This window comes from Phyllostomus discolor, chromosome 6 (assembly GCF_004126475.2).
Source record: "Phyllostomus discolor isolate MPI-MPIP mPhyDis1 chromosome 6, mPhyDis1.pri.v3, whole genome shotgun sequence".
Classification (NCBI taxonomy): domain Eukaryota; kingdom Metazoa; phylum Chordata; class Mammalia; order Chiroptera; family Phyllostomidae; genus Phyllostomus; species Phyllostomus discolor.
The window spans coordinates 85,903,747-85,927,045 of NC_040908.2; the positions used below are offsets into that span (position 1 = coordinate 85,903,747).

General features: G+C 36.2%; 1 protein-coding gene across 2 annotated transcripts in view; it reads right to left on the reverse strand.

The window, feature by feature from the left end:
• DLAT (dihydrolipoamide S-acetyltransferase) overlaps positions 1-23,299 on the reverse strand; it is a 30,352-nt gene that overhangs the window by 6,524 nt on the left and 529 nt on the right. Inside the window, exons 2-11 of one of the 2 annotated variants that reach the window (XM_028514377.2) lie at positions 22,883-22,984; positions 22,180-22,304; positions 21,869-22,019; positions 18,787-18,913; positions 16,894-17,081; positions 15,698-15,851; positions 6,215-6,282; positions 4,544-4,636; positions 4,095-4,202; positions 23-138 (exon numbers count right to left, since the gene is read on the reverse strand). In XM_028514377.2, the coding sequence (XP_028370178.1) occupies positions 23-138; positions 4,095-4,202; positions 4,544-4,636; positions 6,215-6,282; positions 15,698-15,851; positions 16,894-17,081; positions 18,787-18,913; positions 21,869-22,019; positions 22,180-22,304; positions 22,883-22,984 (1,232 nt within the window). Of the gene's footprint in view, positions 1-22; positions 139-4,094; positions 4,203-4,543; positions 4,637-6,214; positions 6,283-15,697; positions 15,853-16,893; positions 17,082-18,786; positions 18,914-21,868; positions 22,020-22,179; positions 22,305-22,882; positions 22,985-23,299 lie in introns of both variants that reach the window. The other variant, XM_036028571.1, reaches the window with a different exon arrangement.

Genomic DNA, 23,299 nt, shown 5'->3' on the forward strand with positions numbered 1-23,299 from the left:
TCCCCAGCAGTGTTATACTTACTGTCTTATAACTGTGTCCAGCCAAGAAGAATTTGCTTCAGGAACTTTTAAACATGCCAAAGCTGAAGCTTTTATGAGGAAATCATTGACAGAAATTTTGCTTTTTCCTTGTAACATCTGCAAAGACAAGAAACTACTGTAGTTTCTTAAATTCTCTTCCCAAATACTGAAATGATATAATCTTGAGAAAGGGGGCTAGGGGTAGATATACAAATGTCCTGATGTGGAAAGGATAAAATGATACCAGAAGTGGTTCTTTTGTCTTTTTAATGTAGGCGTTTACAGCTATAAGTTTCCTGCTAAACAATGCTTTAGCTGCATCACATAAGCAATGGTATTTTGTGTCTTCATTTCATTTATCTTAAAACCAGAAGTTGGTTCTTTGAAAACAACAGATATTAAGCTAGATTGACAAAGAAAAAGATTCAAATTCCTCAAACTGGAAATGAAGGAGACATTACTTCCTAATGTACAGAAATAAAAGGGATTATAGGTAATAGGATGAACTTTATGCCAACACATTAGAATAATCTTGATGAAATGGACAAATTCTTGCAAAAATATAAACTACCAAAACAAAATTAAAAAGGAACAGGAGCTCTGAATAGATCTATAATTACTAAAGAAAATGAATTGGTCATTTAAAAACCACTCACATAGAAAAACCTAGACCTAGGTGACTTCACTGGTGAATTATACCAAACATTTAAAGAATTAATATCAATTCTTTACAAACTTTTCAAGAAAAAAAATACAGAAGAAGAAGGAACCATTCCTCATTCATTCCATGAGGCCGGTATTAGCCGATAACCAAAACCAGACCAAGATATCACAATAAAAAAAGAAAAACAAAACAAAAACAAAATACCTATAGGTCAGTATCCCTTTTGAATATAAATATGGAAATCCTGAAAAACATTCTAGCAAACCAAATACATCAATATATGATAAGAATTATTCACGATGACAAAATTGGATCAGGAAAGCAAAGTTGCTTTAACATTTAAAAGTTGATTAATTTAATAATTAATCAATGATTAAATAATTAAATCAATAATTAAATAATTAATGTCCTAATCCTATTAGGACAAAAAAACACACAACTATTCAATAGACTCAGAAAAGCATCTGACAAAATTCAACACCCCTTCATAATGAAAACATTCAACAAACTAGAAGTAGAAGGTAACTTCCTGATGATAAAACAGATCTACAACAACTCCACAATCATCATCATACTTCAATGGTGAAAAACTTATTTCCAGAAAACTGTACTTGAACAATGATTAAAATAAAATTAGAAAAAAACCCCAAAATAATAAAAAAATAAAAATAAATAAAATAAAAACTTATTTCCTCCTAAGATCAAGAACCAGACAGGACATCCACTATTGCCACTTCTACTCAACATTGTACTAGATGTGCAAGCCAGAGAAGTTAGGCAGTAAAAGAAAACAAAAGGCATCCATATTGGAAAGGAAAAAGCAACACCATCTTCATATGCAGATGACATGATTTTGTCTATAGGAAATCCTAAGGAATACCATAAAAAACAAGGTTGCGGGATACAATATACAAAAGTCAATTGTATTTCTAAACAACAGCAACAAGCAGCAACAATGTAGAAATAAAATTTACAACTATTAAAAAGAGGAAAACCTACAGATAAATTTAATGAAAGTATAAAAACTTGACTCTGAAACTGTAAAAATTGCTGAAATTAAATACTAAATAAATGGAAAGACACCCCATGCTCTTAGGGTGGGAATACTTAATATTGTTAAGATGGCAATACTACCCAAATTGATCTCAAGATCCCCAGCCCTACAGGAAACATCCAAAATAGCCAAATCCTTAAGACAGAAAGGAGATTAGTGGTTGTTTAGGGCTAGAGAGGATGGGAGTATTGGGTCAGAGGTTATGCCTAATAGATGTATGGTTTCATTTAGGGATGATAAAAATGTTCTAAAATTTATTGAGGTGATTGGGTTTACAACTCTGAATATATTAAAACCCACTGAATTGTAAAGTGTAAAGGGTGAATTATTGCTATTTAATTGTATCTGAATAAACAATTTAAAAGAATTGAATAAAACAGTACACTGGACATATATTTTTCATGTCTAATTTCCCCCAAAATATAAAATAGCTTTATTATTTTGACAATGAAGCATGCCATCATCTGTAATCCCTGAGGCCAGTTACAAAGTTGTGTTGATGCTTCTTCACTGCTTCATTCATCCATTCATGCACCTAAATTTGAGTCTACTCTGCTGGGCATATAACTCTGCAGCCCTGGACATCAAGCAGTGAAAAAAAAAAAAGGATAAAAATTCTACTCTCAGCGAGCTCACTTTCTAAAGGGGTGTCTATAAGAGAAACATATAGTATGTTAAACAGAGTTAAGAACTAAGGAGAAAAATAAAGCTGGGAAAAAGAACTAAAGAGAGAACTCATTCACCTCACTCTTCTCTTAACCTTGGAATAAGGTGACCAGAGGAACCAGAGGTGATACTGAATAAAATCCTTTTGGAGGTGCAAGAAAAAGCCAAGTGGATACTAAAGAATATTCCATGTGGAGGGAACAGCATGTCCTAAAGACCTCAAGTAGGAGTATACAGGTAGTGTTGAGGAATAGCAAGGCAGCCATTGTGTCTGCAGCAGAGCTAACAAGTAGGAAAGTAGTAAGACAGGAAGTCAGAGAGGTTATAAATAGCCCGTGTAAGGCCCTGTGTGCCACTCTAAGGAGTTTGGGTTATACTTTGCATCTTCTTGAGTATGTCTTATATTCCTCTCTCCTCCTACTCCATTCTTAATACAGACCTCCAATCCAGATCCTTATTACCATCACTTCATGCTTATATGACAAGCAAAAACAGTCTCTATCATTAAGGTATGCCAGTATATATTTATGACACTAATTTTTCTTAAAATATTGGTATCATGTCACTTTTTTTTGAGAGTATGTTATTAAAGCTGGTGACAATGGAACAAGGGCTAGGGATAGAGGAAACAACAGGAGAGCTCCCAGGCAGGGCTACTTTTGGCTTATTGAAAAGTCAGTGAAAAGGGGGCCTTGGAGACAGCTTCAGGAAGTTAGCTTGGGACAAGCTGCCACTGCCTATTGCTCCTTTGGTTGCAAGTCTCTTGAGGACCCTTGGAGTTTAAAAGAGAACAGTAAAGATGCACACCACAGAGGGAAGAAAGGTATGGGCGTATTCCCAAGCAGGGAAATGTGCCCATGTCACTTTTACTTAATGTTTAATTCATAAAGTCCAAATTCTTCTGCATATAAATCAAGGTGTTCCCTAAACCAACAACTGTATCCACTCTAGAAAAGGTAACCTATCTCCACATATGCTAAAGTTATTTCCTTTTTGAAAGGTACTTTGTTTTTATGATACACCATCATAAGAATGAACTTTCTTCAACTTTTTTGCCAATCCAAATGCTTCCTATTAACAATTCAACCAAGTTTTTCCTACACCACACTGAATTCTCCAACTACTTTCACTGGTCTCCCCATTCTCTGAACTCCTATAACACTTAACTATATGATATAATCTAGCAGATGAGGGGCATTACCACAAAGAGACTGATCTACAAAAGAATACTTTTACTTTACTAAAAAATTGCCTCCTCTTTTTTCCCACATGCATTATCTCCCTAATTAGATTATAACTCATGGAGAAAGACTATGCCTTAGGCTATGTTCCCAAAAATGCCTTATACTAATCATTATATAAGTGCTTTATAGTACTTAAATATAAACACAAAGTAAACATACTGTTTCTTACATATCAAAAAACTCAAGTAATCTCACAGAATCACAGTGACTCTGCTAAGCTAAAATGGATCCATGGCAAAGTCAACTTTAAATCATAGGCTTAAATCAAGGGTTAGAAAAATGAAAATTCTCCAGGATAGTCTTTGCAAGTTAAAATTAAGATGACACTCATTTTCCATCATCAATCAGCACACTATTACAAAAAATATGGGCAAAAAAGGAAATGTTTAGCAGGGAAAAGCAAGATTTTTAGAATTTACAGAGTTGGAATTTCCAGACCTTTTACCTTATTAAGTTCTTTCCGTACCAACAAAACTTCTCCCATGTTGACATCAATAGAAAGGTAATAATGAGGTATGGTTTGCTTAGATTGCATTAACCGTTGTGCAATAACCTAAAATCAAAGAGATTATAAAGTTGATTATATTGAGTTGAGATGACACTTTACCTAATTCGGGGTTCTGTTTGCCCCTTTACCCTGCTCCCTAGTAATGCTTACCTCAAAAGCATAATTAGATTTGGAAGATGGAAGGCTATATCATACTTAGCCCCTTCTAACAGTATTTAATCATAATGTACTGTTTGTTTATCCCAACTACTTAACTGGCCAAACATCTCTTAAAGTAATCATCTAAGATTCTACACACACACAAAAAAAACTCTTAGTGTTTTAAACTGTGGATGCAATAAATATGCCCCAACAGCATAAGTTCCAGATTATGATAATACTCTTACTCGACGAATGTTGCTGATGGGGATATCTGTGAAGACACCTGTAGGAACTGGTGCCACTCCTGGAGCCGGGGGAGGCACAGCAGCTGCTGGAGCCTATGGGAAGGTAAAAAATACTCTTAGTAACTAAGGCTCAACCTTAGCATAAGCAATTGGGAACAACTCCTTATAACTCTTGTACAGATGACAAAATAAAAATTAAAAGGCTTACAGAAAAATAGCTATTTCTAGTCCAAGAGATCAAAAAGGACTCAGATTTGGATGTGCTTGTTTAAGAGCTTTGTTTTTAATTTTTATACTTGGAATTTTGTAATCATGTTTTAAGTATCATTTTTCTTTAAGCTAGAGTATGTTTAATGATTAGTTTATGCCAAAATAATTTTATTTTAGCAAAATTATCTTCAAAAAAAGGAATCAAAGCATTGTTAAAATGAAAGGATTAAGAGAGAAACTTAAGGTAATTCATTTTCTTGAACAGTGTTAAGAAAAATAACAAATCTTTAATTTTAAAGCAAATACCTAAGTAACTAAAACATTTTCCTTACTTTTAGTTGACTGTCTTAGCAACTTAACCAATCAAACAGAAGTTGGCTATGTGAATTTAATCCTCGTGGGAATAATTAACCACATAAACTCTAAATAAACAATTTGCAAGCATGCTTTTAAAAATAGGGCCTTGCCCTGACCAGTATGACTCAGTTGGTTGGGCATCATACTGCAAAGCAAAAGGTCACTGGTTCACTTCCTGGTCCGGGAACATGCCTATGTTACAGGTGAAGTCCCAGGTTGGGGCACATACAAGAGGCAACCAATCAATGTTTCCCTCACATATAGATGTTTCTCTCCTTCTCTTTCTCCTTCCCTTTCCCTCTCTCTAAAAATAAATAATATTTTTAAAAAGATTTTATTTATTTATTTTTAGAGGGGAAGGGAGGGAGAAAGAGAGGAAGAGATACAACGTGTAGTTGCCTCTCACATACCCTCTACTGGGTACCTGGCCCACAACCCAGGCATGTGCCCTAGCATGGGAATTGAACTGGCAACCCTTTGGTTCACAGGCCAGCGCTCAATCCACTGAGCTACATCATCCAAGGCAAAAAATAAATAAAATTTCTTTAAAAATTTAAAAAAGAGGGAGTAATGATTAAACACACACACAAATAAATAAATAAGTAAATAAATAAATAATAGAGCCTGGCCATGGCAAGGCTCCGTTGAATCGAGCATCACCCTGTACACCAAAAGGTTGTGGGTTCAATCCTTAGTTGGGACACACACAGGAGTCAACCTATCAATGTTTCTCTCTCATATGGATGTTCCTCTTTCTCTCTCTCTCCCCCTCTCATTTTCTCTCTCTAAAATCAATAAAATAAATACATAAATAAATAACAGGGCCTGAATAAAAAGAAAAAGATGTATTAGAAAAAATTTAGTATTACTATTCAAAAAACCCCAATTTGGGAAGCATGTCAATGTAGTGTATCATCTTTGCTTTTATAGAGGAATGTAATATTCATATCCATATACTGTAGCCAGTGACATTAGACAACAAATTTGAAGCACAGTTCTGGTTAAGCTATTTCTTTCATAAACACTGTATGAAAGGGTCTAACAGGCTGAACAAAGCACTCTGCAGGGGATCAACTAGGAAATAAAAAAGCCAATCTAACTCACAGGAGCAGCTTTAGTAGGCACAAAGGAGTCAATGTCCTTCTTGATGATTCTGCCCTCTGGTCCAGTCCCTGGAAGAGATACATAAATAACAATCAAATAGATGACAGCCTATTGCTGGTTCCTCAAGGAGGCCAACACTGTGGTCCTGAAATGCAAGCTCAGAAGGGTTCTCTTCCAAAGATTCTCTGAAGGGATCAAGGTCTTAATCCTGCCCCTTAAAGTTCTCCCTAAAATTAACCAGCTTTTATCAATTATTAATTTTAATTCAGAGTGTTCTTGCTCGATTTGTGGTGGTTCTTTGCTTTTTAACTACAGCAAGCATTCCTCTTTTAAAGTTTTATCTAATTAGCTGTACTTCATTTTTTCATCTTATTTACTTTTAAATTGGGAAATACCAGCATAAAGATAATTCTGAGTACAATTTATACCTCCAAAAGGAAGTCTAGGTGCCTCCTCTTGGTTACTTCAAAAAAAGTCCTTTTGAACCCTGAAGTAGATCTCATTTGGGTTCTAGATTCATTTGATCATTAAGAATTTCTTTTGTACAGTGTCAACAGTTATGGAAACAACTGTTTTAGATAAATCAGGCAAGTCAATTTTTTCAACTCAAAACAGTGTAACCATCAGTCATAATGACCTCATCTTTACAACCATTCATTCCTTACGTGGTTTCCACTTTCCACATCTTTCTCATAGTATTGGGTTGGCCAAAAAATGTTTAGTTTTTTCCATAAAATAAAAATCACATTTCTCATTTTCACCAATAACTTTATTGATTTGGATATTTTGTGTATGTTGGCTATCTCCCACATGGATTAACTCATGGTTCTCAATTAATGTCTCCATTTGACAGCTATCAACTTCAAATGATCTTCCTGACCTCGGAGCATCATCCAGAGAGAAATTTCTGGCATGAAACTTCATGAACCAGTTTTGACACATTTGATCAGTCATAACACCTTTTCCATACAGTGCACAAATCTTTTTTCCATTTCAGTTGCATTTTTACCTTTCATCTTCAATACTAAAATGGCTACATAAAAATTCACCTATTTTGATAATTTAAAAAAATGCATGCTGATCTGATAGCTGTCACAATACAATCTAACAAAATTGTTCTGAATGAAGTTCAAGACAACTAAGCACTACTAGAGTCCTCTTACGGAAGAAGAAACTTTTGGCCAACCCAATAGCTGAGGCTGTGAACTGACTGGCCTGTGTTAAGAGTCTCTGAAGGAAACAAGTATAATGCCACACTTGAAGAAAGACCTCCAAAGTTCTCTTAATAGGTTTAATTTTATTTTCAATTTCCTTCCTTTTCCAATTTATAATCTCTTAAATTTAACTTCAGACCCAAGTAGATAATCTTGAACCTTAATTTTAAGGAGACTCAGGATTTAGTTATTAAAATACCTTTTATATAGGCCCACTTCTAGAATGGTCAAATTGATTCATCTGCCCCCAAGGCAAACTTTTAAAAGGATTCTCTTTGTATGCAGTTCATCCCAACTCCTTTCCCTCATTGTGAGAACTGAGTTGGCAGGGGTTGTTTATTCTCACCAGGAGCTCTAGAACAGAGGTAGTAGTATCCCTATTAGATTCCCCTCCTTTATAAAAGACAGAAGCCATAACCTCCCCTTAAAAATAAAGCTGATCTGGACTCCACAAGTCCTCAAAGGGAGGAAAGCTGCAGTACTGCCTTGCCGTATGCTAACCTTCAGCCACCTGCAAGAGTTTCCTATTAGGAGTTAGTCAAGATCTTTTAAATTCTTTTGCCTATTTCCTAAAAAGGAATAGGCCATCATAAAGCAATATGATAAAGGGAAGAATACTAAACTAGGATAAAAAATATAGGGTTGTTGTCAAACATAAACTAAACATAACTACAGTCACTTAACCTCATCTGGTCTTCAGTCTCATCTATAGGTCAGAAACAGTAATACTGTTCTGACAGTATTACTTTCACAGGAACGTTGTGAGGATAAAATGGGGAGTGATAAAATTGCCAGTTATAAAAACACAAGGATGTGAAGTACAGCATAGGGAACGCAGTCAATAATATTGTAATAACTCTGTATGATGTCAGATAGGTATGAGACCTATCAGGGTGAACACTTCGTAAGGCATATAAATGTCTAGTCACTATTGAACACCTAAAACTAATATAACATTGTATGTCAACTGCAAAATTGAAAAATGGGATAGTGATGTGAAAGTGCTTTGAAAAAGAAAACATAATATGGGTAGCTTTGAGACAAATCAAACTCTGAACATCAGGATTTAAGATTTGAAAATTTCTCCCCAAATGATTACATTTTAGTTACATTTGCTGAGTAATCTGTCCCTCCAGGGAGGGGAAGGGGACTGGAGATTAAGCCCAATAACCAATGGCCAACGATTTAATCAACCATGTCTTCTTACTGAAACCCTTATAAAAATAAAAACTCTTGAATAACGAGATTTGGAGAGTTCCCAGGTTGGTAAACACATCACTGTGCTAGGAGGGTAGTGACCCCAAAGAGGGTATGGAAGCTCTGCACCCCACCAACCTACAACCCATACCTTGTCCTATGCATGTCTTCTATTTGTTCCTGAGTTGCATCCTTTACAATGAACTGGTAATAATAAGTGAAGGGTTTTCCTGAATTCTATGAATTGTTCTAGTAAATTAATGAACCAGAGGTGGGATGGGGTGTTCTTAGGAACTTCTGATTTACCACCAGCGGATGAGAGGTATGGGTGGTCCCAGGATTTAAACTGTCATCTGAAGTAGGAGCAGACTCATGGGAATGAGCCCTTAAACCAGGGGTGTCCAACTGGCCCGCATGCAGCCCAGGATGGCTATGAATGTGGTTCAGCACAAAACTGTAAATTTACTTAAAACATTATGGGATTTCTTTTTGTGATTATGTGTCACAATGTCATGTAAAATAAACGTATGTATGCTCTCGCTAGTTGTACGCACACCTGGCTTCAGTTTCATGGCCGTGTGTGGATTCCACTGTGTTATCCTACCAAGGGCAGACAGTAGAATTGACACCATCAGACGTTACATGTGCTCATGGTGACTTAGCGGGACAGCGATCATCAATAATATTTCAACCTACCATTGCAACGTTAGGTGTTTAATGTTATTTAGAAGTCAGGTAAGCATTCTTATTTGATTATTAAAGGTACTTCCACACCTTGGCAGTGCATCACACATCACCCGCCATGCTTTATAATTGGCCCTCTACCTCGCCCTGCATCGGCAGCCAAGAGGGCTAAGGAAGGGCCCAAACCTTGCTATTTTCCTGTCAATTAATTTTCATAATAAAAATAAAGTCCCTTAATTATTTTTTTAATCCCAGCACGACTTCAATAATGTCTCAATAGAAAAAAGAACCCCAACCTGAACAGAGGAGGACATACAGAGGGCCCATAGACACATGAAAAAATGTTCAATGTCACTAGCCATCAGAGAGATGCAAATTAAAACCACCAAGAGATACCACTTCACACCTGTCAGAATGGCCATCATTAATAAATCAACAAACAAGTGCTGGCAAGGTTGTGGAGAAAAGGGAACCCTAGTATCCTGTTGGTGGGAATGCAGACTGGTGCAGCCACTGTAGAAAACAGTATGGAATTTCCTCAGAAAATGGAAGATGGAACTGCCTTTCCATCCAGTGATCCCACTTCTGGGACTATACCCTAAGAATCCTGAATCATCAATTCAAAAGAACCTATGCACCCCAATGTTCATAGCAGCATTATTTGTAATAGTCAAGTGCTAGAAACAGCCTAAGTGCCCATCAGTAAATGAGTGCATCAAACTGTGGTACAGCCCTGGCTGGTGTGGCTCAGTGGATTGAGTGCCTGCCTGAGAACCAGAAGGTGGCTGGTTTGATCCCCAGTGGAGCACATGCCTGGGTTGCGGGACAGGTCCACGGTAGGGGGTGCATGAGAGGCAATCACACATTGATGTTTCTCTCCCTCTCTTTCTCCTTCTCTTCCTCTCTCTCTCTAGAAATAAATAAATATCTCAAAACAAACAAACAAAAAAAAAAACCTGTGGTACATTTACACAATGGAATACTATTCAGTAGAAAGAAAGAAGGAACTCCTACTCTTTGCAACAGCATGGATGGAACTGGAGAGCATTAGGCTAAGTGCAATAAGCCAGGCAGTGAAAGACAAGTATGTAGTAGACCATTCTGCATGGCATGGGCCAGCTCCCACTCAGAGATGCACAGGACCCACGCCCACAGATAGGTTCTCCTGTGGGGAATCAGGCCTGCAATGTACCTAGGCCGCTCTGAGCCTTGCTTTTTGCTAAAACTCCCTCTCTCTGAATTGAGGACATTTACTGCAAAGTAACTTCCTAAAATCCATGCTAAACCTTCCAAGGATGAGTGTAACCAGTTCAACCACTTTTGCCTTTTCATTTGCAAATATCCCCCTCTTCTGTGATGTGATTAGCCGCACTGGCTCCTTTGTTTTCTGTAAAAGGTAACCACCTAAAGCGAACCTGTGCACAGTAAATGAGGACCATCAAGTAATGGGCGGAGAAACCCAATAAAGGCCTGTCATGGCAGAGGCCACAGCTTTTGCTTCCCTTGAGAGAAAAGCCATTCTATCCCTTTTCCTCCATCGGATTCAGTAATCCATATGAATGTCTCATTTCATCTATAATGATGCAGACACTGTGGGCCAGTGTCTGCATCACAAATACCATATGATCTCACCTGTAAGTGGAACCTAATCAACAAAAGAAACAAATGAGCAAAATAGAACCAGAGACATGGAAATAAAGAACAAACTGACAGTGACCAGAAGGGAGGGGAATAACAGGGGGAAGAAGGGGAAGGGGCAAGCAAAGGAACATGAATAGAGGGCTTGTAGGCATGGACAATGAGAGGTGCTGACTGTGGGAGTGGAGGGGACGGGGCAGGGGACAGCAATGGGGAAAAAGGTGACACAACTGTAATTGAACAACAATAAAAAAAGGAACCCCCCAAAATAAAAATTACAGATGAAGGAAGGCTGTTCAATGAAAAGTGCACAGGTGACTACTTTTTTGTTGAGACAAATAGTAAGATGTTCTGCTTAATTTGTAGGGAATTACTGCAAGTTTTCAATGACTATAATTTTAAAAGGCATCAGATACAAAAACATGTTGCCAAATTCAATGTAAATGAAGGATTGTGTCATGACAAAACAGTGGAACTAAAGAAAGTCTGTCTTCACAAAAATTTTTTCAAAAAGTTACAACTTGGGCAGAATCCATTGTAAAAGCCAGTTATGTAGTAGTATATTTAATGGCAAAAATAATTGAAACCATTTACTGGTGGCGAGTTTATCAAGCAATGTATAGAAAGAATGGGAGATACAATCTGCCCCCCCCCAAAAGGAGATATTTCTAAAATCAGTTTGTCTCACCAGACTAAAGCCAGGTGAACTGAAGAAACTGGAAAAATCTAACAAAAGAATTTTGGAAAGTAAAGCTGCTAATTTTAAATTTTATGCTTTGGCGATAGAGGATAGCACTGATGCTACAGATACGGCTCAACTTGCCATTTTTATTAGAGGTATTGATGATGAATGTAATGTCATTGAAGAAATGGCTTCTTTAGTGCCATTAAAAGACACAACTAAATCAAGAGATTTGTACGAAGCAGTAAAAAAATACGTTAAAGCTATTTTCTCTGGCCATTGTTAACATATCTGGTATAGTTACTGATGGTGCCCCAACGATGGCAGCTAAGAGAGGGATTTGTAAAAGTAATAAAAGATGATACAATTGCCACCCAAAACTCATGTTTGATGAAGTATCACTGCATCATACACCAAGAAAATTTATGCACAAAAGCTTTAAAATGGGTAACATCATGCAAATCATCATCAAGGCTTTGACCTTCTAAGAGCCAAGTGACTGAATCATCACCAATTTCAGGAATTCCTTAAAAGTATTGATGCTGACTATGGGGACATCATGTACTTTTCAGAAGTAAGATGACTAAGCCGAGGCCAAATGGTGAAAAGATTTTTGGTTTGTGACATGTTATCAAGTCATTTACGGTATCAAAAAACAATTCTGTGCTGAAACTTGACAATGAAAACTGGCTTACAGATTTAGCATTTTTGGTGCTAAAAAATTAAAAGTTAACCATGTGTGTTCAAGGTAAAAACCAACTTATCAGTACAATGTTCCAAAACATAACAGTGTTCCAAATGAAACTGAAATTACAGCAAGCTCAAATTAAGGCAAACAATTTTATGTATTTTGACACGCTGGCTAACCATAATCCTTTGAACAATGAAAAATATGCCTCCTTGCTTTTTGATTTAGAATTTGAAAACAGACTTCAAGATTTCTGGGAAAACAATATTTTACTTTATTTGCAACTCCATTTTCAGTCAACAGAAATATGTTACCTGCCAGTTTTCAAATGGAATGCATAGAGCTGCAATCTGACATCCAACTTAAAGAAAAAAATTGATCATGTCTCTTCACTGGACTTTTATAGGTCCTATCTTCCCAGAGACAAATATCCGTTGCTTCACAATCATGCCTTATTCATGTCATTGCTATTTGGCAGAACCTACATTTGTGAGCAACTATTTTCAAGAACGAAACACATTAATAGTAAAATTATAACCAAAGCACTGATGAGCACCTTGAAAACTGGCTGAGAATTCCAACTACTCTCAAACCAGATACTGATATACTTTCTCAAATACAGTGTCAAACATCCCACTAGTTTTATGTTGCCCTTTTTTCTTTTACTTTTATAATAAATAAAATATTTTAAAAATCAATGGTGTTTTATTACTTAGATATGCACATTTTCTGTATTAGTGGATCACAAACTTGGGACCTGCTTGACAATTTTAAAAGATTATCAAAAGGGCCGCTGCATAATTAGGGTTATTATGTGAGGATTTTTTTTGCTTACCTGTGGTGGCAGACATCACAAAAATTATACATGGACCTTTTTTTGCTCATCCGCTTTTGTTACTGTTTGTGTATTTAACGTATGGCCCAAGACAACTCTTCTTCCAGTGTGGCTCAGAGACACCAAAAGGTTGGACACCCCTGCCATAAACTGTGGGATCCAATGCTAACTCTGGATAGTTAGGGTCAGAATAAGATTGAATTGCCGGATACCAAGCTGATGTTGTAGAAATGATTGTTAGTGTGGAAAAAAAACACATTTAGTGTCAAAAGTGGTGTCAGAAAATGCCACACAATCACTGATCCTCTGTTTACTTATTCTAAGCCATTCCCTTGTTTCACTGTAAATTTCATTCCACTTCATCAAGGTCTTCACTCCACTGACTCCTCTACTCTCATCATCCATGTCTCCTCTTTCCTTCATTTCCTCCTTACCCAGTTTACAATCTATAGATCATTGTTATAATCACTCCCTGATCAAACTCTAAAATGTTGGCATTCTCAATGCCAGCAGAGTTGCTTAATGTTGCTGGAGGAAAAAAGTACACACCTAACTGACTATACTATAAATTCAGAGTCACAAACCTAAAATAGACACACAAAACTATGCTGAAATTATGTTTTCCTTTCATTCACTTTCCCAGTCTCTGAGAACACTATACAATCTAACCTCAAACCTCCACACACTCATTCTCCAGCTGATACTCTCACTTCATATTTGCCTGATCAAACAGCAGCATCCAGAGAGGTACTCGCTCAACTCATCCAGCTCCAGGATCCACACTTCTAAATATTATGCTATACTCCCTTTCTTTTAATTTGATTCTTTATTGTTGGTAATAAAACCATCTGAAACTAAAATCTTGTCTGTCTTATGAGCAAATGAATGCACAGACAATACTCAGTGAATATTTGTTTAAATAATAAGTGAATCACCTAACTCAAACTGCGCAGTTAAGAATATTGGGATGTTTCCACTTATATCTTTAGCAAGGTAGCCAGTGTTGCTAACAAATGATCCTTCTTTACTTGTCTAAATTCTTCAGATATAATTATTAACCCAGTCCTTCTTTCCCTTAAAATTCCAATTTACATGTTGTCCCTGATTTACAAGAATTGCAATATACTAGTTATATACATTAAGATAGAAAAACAGGTCTTCCAATATTACAAGAATCCTCTGGGGTCCAAATAATTTACAACATTTTATTCTTGTATCTTTGGCAATTGGCTTGCTTTCTAACCACAAAACAACAGATTGTGAACATAATAACCAGCAATGAGTGCCCATAGCTGGACAACTGGGAAACTAACCATTATTTTCTCGAGTGATTAAGGAAGGCAGAACATCCAAAGAGAAAGCAGTATAGGGTAGTGGGAAGAATAAAGCTTTGGAATTAAAGAAATCCAGATTCAAACTGTAACTTTACTGCTTAACAGAAAGGGAGATCCTTTAAGAGTCTATTTTCATATTCAAAAAAATGTAATGATAATTCTTCAAAAAGTGTTACAAATTAAATGTGGTATTAAGTGATTAGATAATCACTTAATCTTAATTATCTTACATTAAACTTGATGTTAATTTTAGTTTAAAAACATTTATTTAAATACTAGGCAATAATAACAATGTGAACAAAATGAGTTATGTTTTCACTTTTATATTGTACTATTCTAAATATTTCACCTATTTTGATGTACAGTATTATGTCAGTTTTACAGATATAAAAACAGATGAATTAAGTAATTCATATAAAGGCATATACAAGTAACTGACCAAAGAACTCATTACACAGAAAAATGAGAAAGCCAAAATCAAAACCTAGATGGTATGATTCAAGACCCCTTGCTCTTATCACTAAGCTATACTTTTTCTTTGGGGAGAAAGAGATCAGTAAAACACTTTCCTTTGCCCTCTTGGAGTTTTACTTCAGCTTTATGTCAACTTTATTATTTTAAGTCATTTCTAATCACCCAAATCTCATGTTATGTTTATGTATTTGTTACATTCAGTCAGCCTAGCAGTAATAGAGATTTCTTATTATATAATCAAGTTCTATAATCTAGCTCTGCTGAATAAGCACATTATATATATTTTTAAAGATTTTATTTATTTCTAGAGAGAGGAGAAGGGAGGGAGAAAGAAAGCGAGAGAAACATCGATCAGCTGTCTCTTGTATGCACCCTAACCAGGGACCAAACTCGCAACTCAGGCCTGTGCCCTGACCAGGAATCAAACCTGGGACCTTTTGCTTTGCAGGACAATGCCCAACCAAGCCACAGCAAGTGGGGCAAGCACATTACATCTTTACCAATAATTTAGCAGTTCCCATGAACAGACAATTTAAAAAAGCCATCTAAATTACACAGGTAGATCTTAGACTAAGTCTTCCAAGTCTGTGGTGGTAACAAAAGACACATTTCCCTTGCTCATTCTTCTCCTTGTTATCCCAGATAAGACAACTACATATAGTTGTACTTATTAGTCTTAAGGAAGAAACTCAACCAGATTTTAGCTTTATAGCTCCATTCCATAGTAACAGACTTACCTTTCACTTGTGTTAGGTCAATCCCTTTTTCTGCTGCCAATTTCTTTGCAAGAGGACTAACAAACAACCTTCCTTTTGGTCCAGCAGGAGTAGCTGGGCAAGTGGCTGATGGTGTAGGGGCTACAGGTTGGGGAGTTGGAGGAACAGGGGTCACCTTTTTAAAAAAGTTACAAACTGTTAATTTACCACTGCAAAAGTTAGTCTAAAAGATCAACAGTCTACATTATAAGTCAAAGCTATTTTAATTAACTTTCACCTCTTTCCCAAAGATCATAATGCAGTTTTGTCTCTTAACCAACATAATACAGCTATATGAATAACAGCAATACTTTATGTCAAAAACAAAATAAAGTCAAGCTCTCTTACTCCATCATACCATAGAGGCTTGGAATTTAATATTACTGACCAGTACACATCCTTACAGCCTTTCTTCACTTTGTTCTCTTGCTGCTTTTTTATTTTCATTCTCTTATATCACCAACATTTTTATTTTTACTTAACCTAATTTCAAAATAATAAATTATGTTGGAAGGTTCCATGTTGAAAGTACCTTAAGAAACAAACCAAAACTACTACTCTCCAGCTTCCTATGAATGCATGGCAGTCAGAAATCAAGTTTTCTCACAGAAATGTGTACCTAGTATACATGTATCTGGCATATACAAAAGCCTTGTTATAGTGTTATCAGTACTTAAAGTTCATACAAGTTCATGTTATAGGTATATAGAATTTAGTGCATAGTATATAGTGTCAGACTAAATTCTATGCAAGACAAGCCATGTTATGTCAAGGTTCAAATGTATAAATATAAGCCTGACCCACTATAATATGTGAATACTGACAGGATTGATAGTGACAAAGATTACACAGCAAATTCTATAGAAAATAGGGAAGAAAGCATTACCTTCCATATGCATATCAACATCTAAAGCAGAAAAGGAACATGTCCTCTCAGCTTTGTTCTCAACACAACTCAAGACAGCAGAAAAAAAAGGAAAGCTACAAGGATCAAATTATTGACCATTAGGTGAATGGTGCAGAGCCACACACCCTGTAGGTCTCCGTAAATACTGACTACCTCCTTTCTCATTCATAGAATCTTAGAGCTACAAGGAATCTAGAATATCATCGAATTTGATCCTTGAATTCAGAAAAGAATAAAATAAATGTTCCCTCAATTTTGGAAGCATACCTACCGGGGGAGGAGTAGGTGGTGGTGCCTGTGGTTTTAAATCAGTTACTTCAGTTGGCCTATAGTCAGCAAATGCTGGTATATCTGCCTCTTTTTCTACAATGATACAGAGTGGTGTTCCTAGAGGGACATCTCTTGTTCCTTCTGGGACCAGGATTTTTGCCAGGTAACCTTCTTCTTGTACTTCAAAACCTTAAACAGAAAGAAAAACTAACATGGAACTTAAAGGGCTCCCTGCTCCTCTAAATTCAAAATACAGTTTTAAGTAAGAGGTTCTTCTCCTTCAAATTAGCTATATAACCTTTTGCAAGCTATTTAACCTTTGTGTCTCAGCTTCTTTACCTACAAAATGGGGATGATAATAGAATGCACATGATAGGGATGTTATGAAAATTAAACGAATCAGTATTTTTCAAGTACTTAGAAATAGTACCCTGTACAAAGTAAACACTAAATAAATATCTATTAAATAAAACTATGAGAGATTATAGACAGTGGTTGTTCTAAACATTTTCCTAAAAACATTTCCTTGGGCAGACCCTATGCAGACCCACAAGACTTTCAGATGGCATTAACTGTACTGGTACAGATCAGAACCACATGGATATTAAATAAAGGGAGCTACTAGGCTTGACAGTGATGTGGGAGTACATCACTAAAAGCATTTTGGGTTTTTTTTAAAGGGGTTATAGTTGGTATTACATCAAATATTTCAACATAAAGAAATACAGTATTACTTGGGTTTCTATAGTGTTGACAACTTACATTTCATTCACCTGCTGCTTTTCCTACAAGGAGCTCACACGTGAAAGGTTGCAAAAATAACTAAAGCCCCTGCAAAAGACAATGGTTGCCTTCTCGATCTTGGCTTTCTTTGGTGTTGTGCCTCTCCCTGATCAACACATCTTTGATGAATGCTTCTATACCCCAATTAAGAAATATCAAATAACAGATATTTTTAAAAGAAAATAAAAGACTCCAAGGCCACAAGAGAGTTTAAAAAGTTTGACCAAGGTAATATTTCTCTAGTTATTACTCTCTAGAATATCAGCCTCTATGGTACCATTGGTATTCACAGGAGATACTGGTATGCAAAGCAGATCTATTGTCATCAAGGTTTTTTGTTTGTTTCTCTTTTTTTAACAAACGAATCCTTTTTTTCTAAGAGAATCTATGGGGAAAAGTACAATGTGCAAAAAGATGTCCTACTTGTTAAGTCCTCTTTTGCCCATCAAGGAATAATGGGGTTTAAAACCAATGATTTCGTGATTTCAGAGCACAATCTGAAAAAAACTACTGCAGAGGGTGCCCAGAACCACCTACTGCATATTTGGGGACTGGACAGGAAAGAAGATATTTATCTATAAAAACTGTAAGTATTATATGGTTATCTATGTGGGTTTTGTTCTGCGCACAAAAATGAATAGAAAATATATGGAAATATGGTATCTGAACATATATCTATATATTTATTTTCTATCAGCCATATCTCAAACTACAAAAACAATCTAAACCCTGATTTCAGTTTTCCCTAAAAGGGAAATTCTTAAATTCTTTGGTATTTCCTGCCTTGGAAATTATTTTCTCCTTTTTCCTCTTTTTTTCCCTTGCTCACTTTAGAGAATGGCAATTCTGACACTGCTTCTCAGTAACATAATAAGGATAAAAAGCAAACTAAGGCCTAAAAATAATCTCTAAATTGACATATCCCTGATTCAATAAAAGTGCCAAATCTGACTATGCACACTTTTGCTATGAAATATCGTGTTCCAGGAAATGAATCCAAAGAATTAAAATGTTTCATGTTATCACTCACTCATTATAGGATAGGACAGCAATCCTCTTCCCTCACTGGAAAACTCAGTGTCTCAACCATTAAGAGCTGAAGAAATCTCACCTATAGTGGCCTTGTCAGTCTCTATCTCTGCCAGTAAGTCTCCTTCACTCAGCTTCTCACCAACTTTTTTTTCCCATCTCTGAACAGTGCCCATGGTCATGGTGGGAGAGAGGGCAGGAAGAACCACCTGTAGAAACAAACAATTACTGCTTAATACGGGCAAGCCTTGAGCACAATGGCATTGAGGCAAGCTTAGTTTCATAGAGTGATGGTAACCATGACAATGCAAACTCCCATCTGCCTGATACCCCCATAACAGCAAAAGTTCAGTGTCTCAACAGTTAAATTATCCTTAGAATCTCAAGGTGTATCATATCAGTGATACCCTGAACCAGCCCCCAAAGTTAAAAGCAATGAGCAGATGGGAAAGATTATTTTTGTAGACAGTCAAAATTAACCCCTCAATTTCTAAGCAGAGCCTTTTTTCATCTTTTCTAACACTTAGATTAAGATAGAATTTTTCATTTTTCACAGAATGATCTTATTCTACACTATGCCATTAAAATTTTGCTGTACTTTGTATTAGTATCTATCTTTTTACTCAGAGGAAATTGCATTTCTTCTAAACTTCCCAGATATATTTCCAAGATTAAAAATAACTAATATTAAGAACTCTTCTGCCCTGGCTGGTGTGGCTCAGTGGATTGAGCTCCAGCATGCAAACCAAATGGTAGCTGGTTCAATTCCCGGTTAGGGCACATGTTTGGGTTGCAGGCTAGGTCCCCAGTCGGAGACATGTGAGAGGCAACCACATATTGATGTTTCTCTCCTTTTTTTTCCCCTCCCTCCCCCCTCTAAAAATAAAAAATAAATAAAATCTTCAAATTAAAAAAAAAATTTTTAAAAAAAGAACTCTTCTTCACAACAGCCACTTCCACACCAATGAAATCTAAACACCAGACTGGCTGATCTAAATTAAAAATTGTTTTCCTATTTATATGACTTTATATGTGTCCATTGAATTTGGATGCTTACTATGGATTACAGATTTTGTTTGCAGTCTTTTTAGTTGTGTGCGTTTAATTAACAGTAGGAGTATGCTGAGAGAAAAATCATTTCAACTGATGTCTCGGGAAAGCTGGGAAAAAGGTAAAACAAAATTTAAAATTCTAATTAGAAAACATTTTTAAATGTTCTTCTTGTTCAAAATTTGTCATTTTCATCTACTTATCATTAGTGGAGCTGGAATAAAGATGTGGTACTTATATATAATGGAATACTACTTAGCCATAAAAAAGATGAAAGCTTGCCATTTGGAACAGTATGAATGTATCTTGAGAGTATTGTACTAAGCGAAGTAAGTCAGACAGAAAAGGAGAACTTTATGATTTCACTCATATGTAGGATGTAAAACAAAAGGCAACAAAGAAAACACAAACTCAGATATAACAGAATGGTGGTTACCAGAGGGGAAGGAGAGTGGGAGACAATAGAGACGGTAAAGGGGGTCAAATATAAGGTGACAGAATGAAAGTAGACTTCGGGTGGTGAGCACATAACAGAGTACACAGGTGTTGAAGAACAAGGCTGTACTTCTGAAATTTATGTTATTAACCAATGTTCCCAATAACTTTAATAATATTTCTCACATCAAAAAATTAGAGGAACTGATAATCTCTATGCAGTAAAGGATAATTAAGACATAACCCTAATACTTGCACATAAAGACAAACATAAAATGGACAGAAATAAGTTTTCGGTTAACCAAAACATTCATTTAGTTTTTTCTGTACTATACCTATAGTAGGGCTTAGTTGTTTTTAACTTCATTGGAAACAATTTTATTGGACTGTATTCTGACAGCTGTCATATCAGTGTGTATTTTTTAAAAAATCAAAATAAGTGAATTTTTGTGTAGTCATTTTAATATGGAAGAAAAAAAGCAACATTTTCAGAGTATTATGCTTTATTGCTTCATTGTTTCAAGGCAGGGAAAATGCAACTGAAACACACAAAAAAGATTCATGCAGCGTATAGAGAAGGTGGTATGACTGACTGAACATGTCAAAAGTGGTTTGTGAAGTTTCTTGATACTACTGACATTTTGGCCAAATAATTCTTTCCTGTGGGGGGCTGTCTTATGCACTGGAGGATGTTTAGCAGCACCCCTGGGCTCTACCCCCTAGAAGTCAATAGTGGGAAATAGCCGACATACTCAAAATAGCCAAATCAATAGTCATTGGTAAAAATGAATAATGTGTCTTTTATTTTATGGAAAGAACTAAATGGACTTTATGGCCAACCCAGTAAGTCTTATGTAGTAAGACAGAATATGCTGAACAAGATGAAATAAATGTATGAACTGAACACCAGGAAAAATTGACCATGAGTGACTGTTAATAATAGACCATGGAGTAGGACATTATGTCCAAAGAAGAAAATGATTCCTATACAAAAATTTCTACAAATAAAGTGAAGGAAAAGTTCTAGTCTTAATATTTTAGGAAAAGGATAGTGGCTTTTCATCCATTTCCAGTAGCTAAAACACACAAACATACATCAGTTGCCCTAATATCTAATTGACTGGTTTAATTTCTTAGAAACTGATTTAGTTAATAGAACCAACAGTAATTGTTGCCTTCAGCTTTGTTGCAATGCTATTATGTATGTCTATTCTATATTTATTCTTCATTGTCAGTTTTCTCATTTATTAATACTACTTACTGGACTACTTCACCCACTCTTAGAAAACAGAACACCACATGTCAAGCAAAAACACCAACCGGGGACTTTCATTCAATAGACAGCACTTGAGGCTTACTAAAAACTCTATTTATAGGGGAGTAGGTAGATATAAGTACAACCTCAAAATCTAACATAATGTTCTTAAATGAGAAATGCCAAGCATTATTCTTTCTACTATATTGTGGCTGAGAAAGGTTAAAGTTAGTTGTCCAAATTAACACACCTAGAAATAACTAGGAATAAAAGTTGTCCATTTTCATGTTTAAATTTCTATTTCTTTCAAATGACAAGAGCTAGCCATATTTAATACCAGCTGCCAGAATGTAATAGCCATCTACAAAAACTAATGAGTAAGTAATAAACTTTCTAGAGTAAACACCCAGAGGCTGAGCCTCACCTGCATGTGAGTGGGATATGAGCTACCAGGAGCCTGAGCAGAAGGTGTAGGTGGCGAAGAAGTGGCAGCAGGGGTTGGTGCTGGGGCTGCTTGTGGGGTAGATGCTGCCGAGTCCAATGTATAATTTTTAAAGGCCTCAACATCCTCAGGTCTAAGAAAGAGAAAGAGTGCATAAGTATAAGGGGGATTATAATGCAGATTTAGCTACTACAGAAGGAGTCTTAGGAGCCTTTAACTCCTAAATTGTCAATTCTGGGTTAAAATACTCCACTAGTTACTTAAGTGCTAAAAATCACCAAGCTACTACTCACTTTTCAACTGTGATACAGATGATTGATCCAACTGGAACATCTCTGGTACCTTCAGCAACAAGTATCTTTGCCATGTAACATTCCTCCATGCTCTCGAATCCAACAGTAGCTTTATCAGTCTCAACCTTTCAACACAAAAGCAGGAGCTGAGGCTTGTACTGCCAAGTATGAAGATTAGCATGTGTCTACACTATACAACTTATGTGAAGAAATAGTCTCTATCACAGATTTGAATTATTCTTTTTTAATTTTTATTATTTTTTAATCCTTACCCAAGGATATGTTTATTGATTTCATTTTATTTTTTTTATGTCTATTGATTTCAAAGAGAGGGGAAGGGAGGGGGAGAGAGAGAAAGCGAAAAAGAGAAAGAAACACTGATGTGAGAGAGAAACATCACTGATTGCCTACCATACATGCCCCAACCCGGGATCCACCCTGCAGCCTTTAGGTGTATGAGACGATGCTCAACCAATTGAGCCACCCAGCCAATGCCGAAGGAATTTTTTTTAAACCTTAACTAAACACTTAGTTTGGTTAGCTGCTGACAATTTATCTAACCAAGCTTCTCTAATATCAAGTTGTAATAAACATCTAAGTTTCTTAAGCAAAAGGAATAATTACCCACCCAGCAAGTTAATGCTCAGTCAGTTTAACTAACTCAGTCCCTTCTAACTTATTTCCATATTTTAAAACAACTTACCTCTGCAATTAGTTCACCTTCATTGATTTTTTCTCCTTCCTTTTTCTCCCAACGGGCAATGGTGCCTGCTTGCATCGTGGGGGAAAGAGAGGGCAATGGAACCTGGAGGAGAAAAAGGAGAAACACTAAATTTAAAAGGGGCTACGTAAAGCTCAGTCTGGTTTAATATTTCATACCATTCAATTTAATTTAATGCAAAGTGTTTGAGTCTCACCACACACTGCGCACTGAGAATATGGGGATATAAACAGAGGTCCTGCCAGATCTTTCCAATGACAAGCTTCCTGTCCCAGAGTCCCGTTGGTCTGACAGAACAAGTATTGTACCTTAGCAGCCATCCACGTAGAGCCCCAAGTTTGAGGCTCTTCTTTCAATGGAACCAGATCAGGAGAGGGAAACTCAAGAGTTACAGCAAAG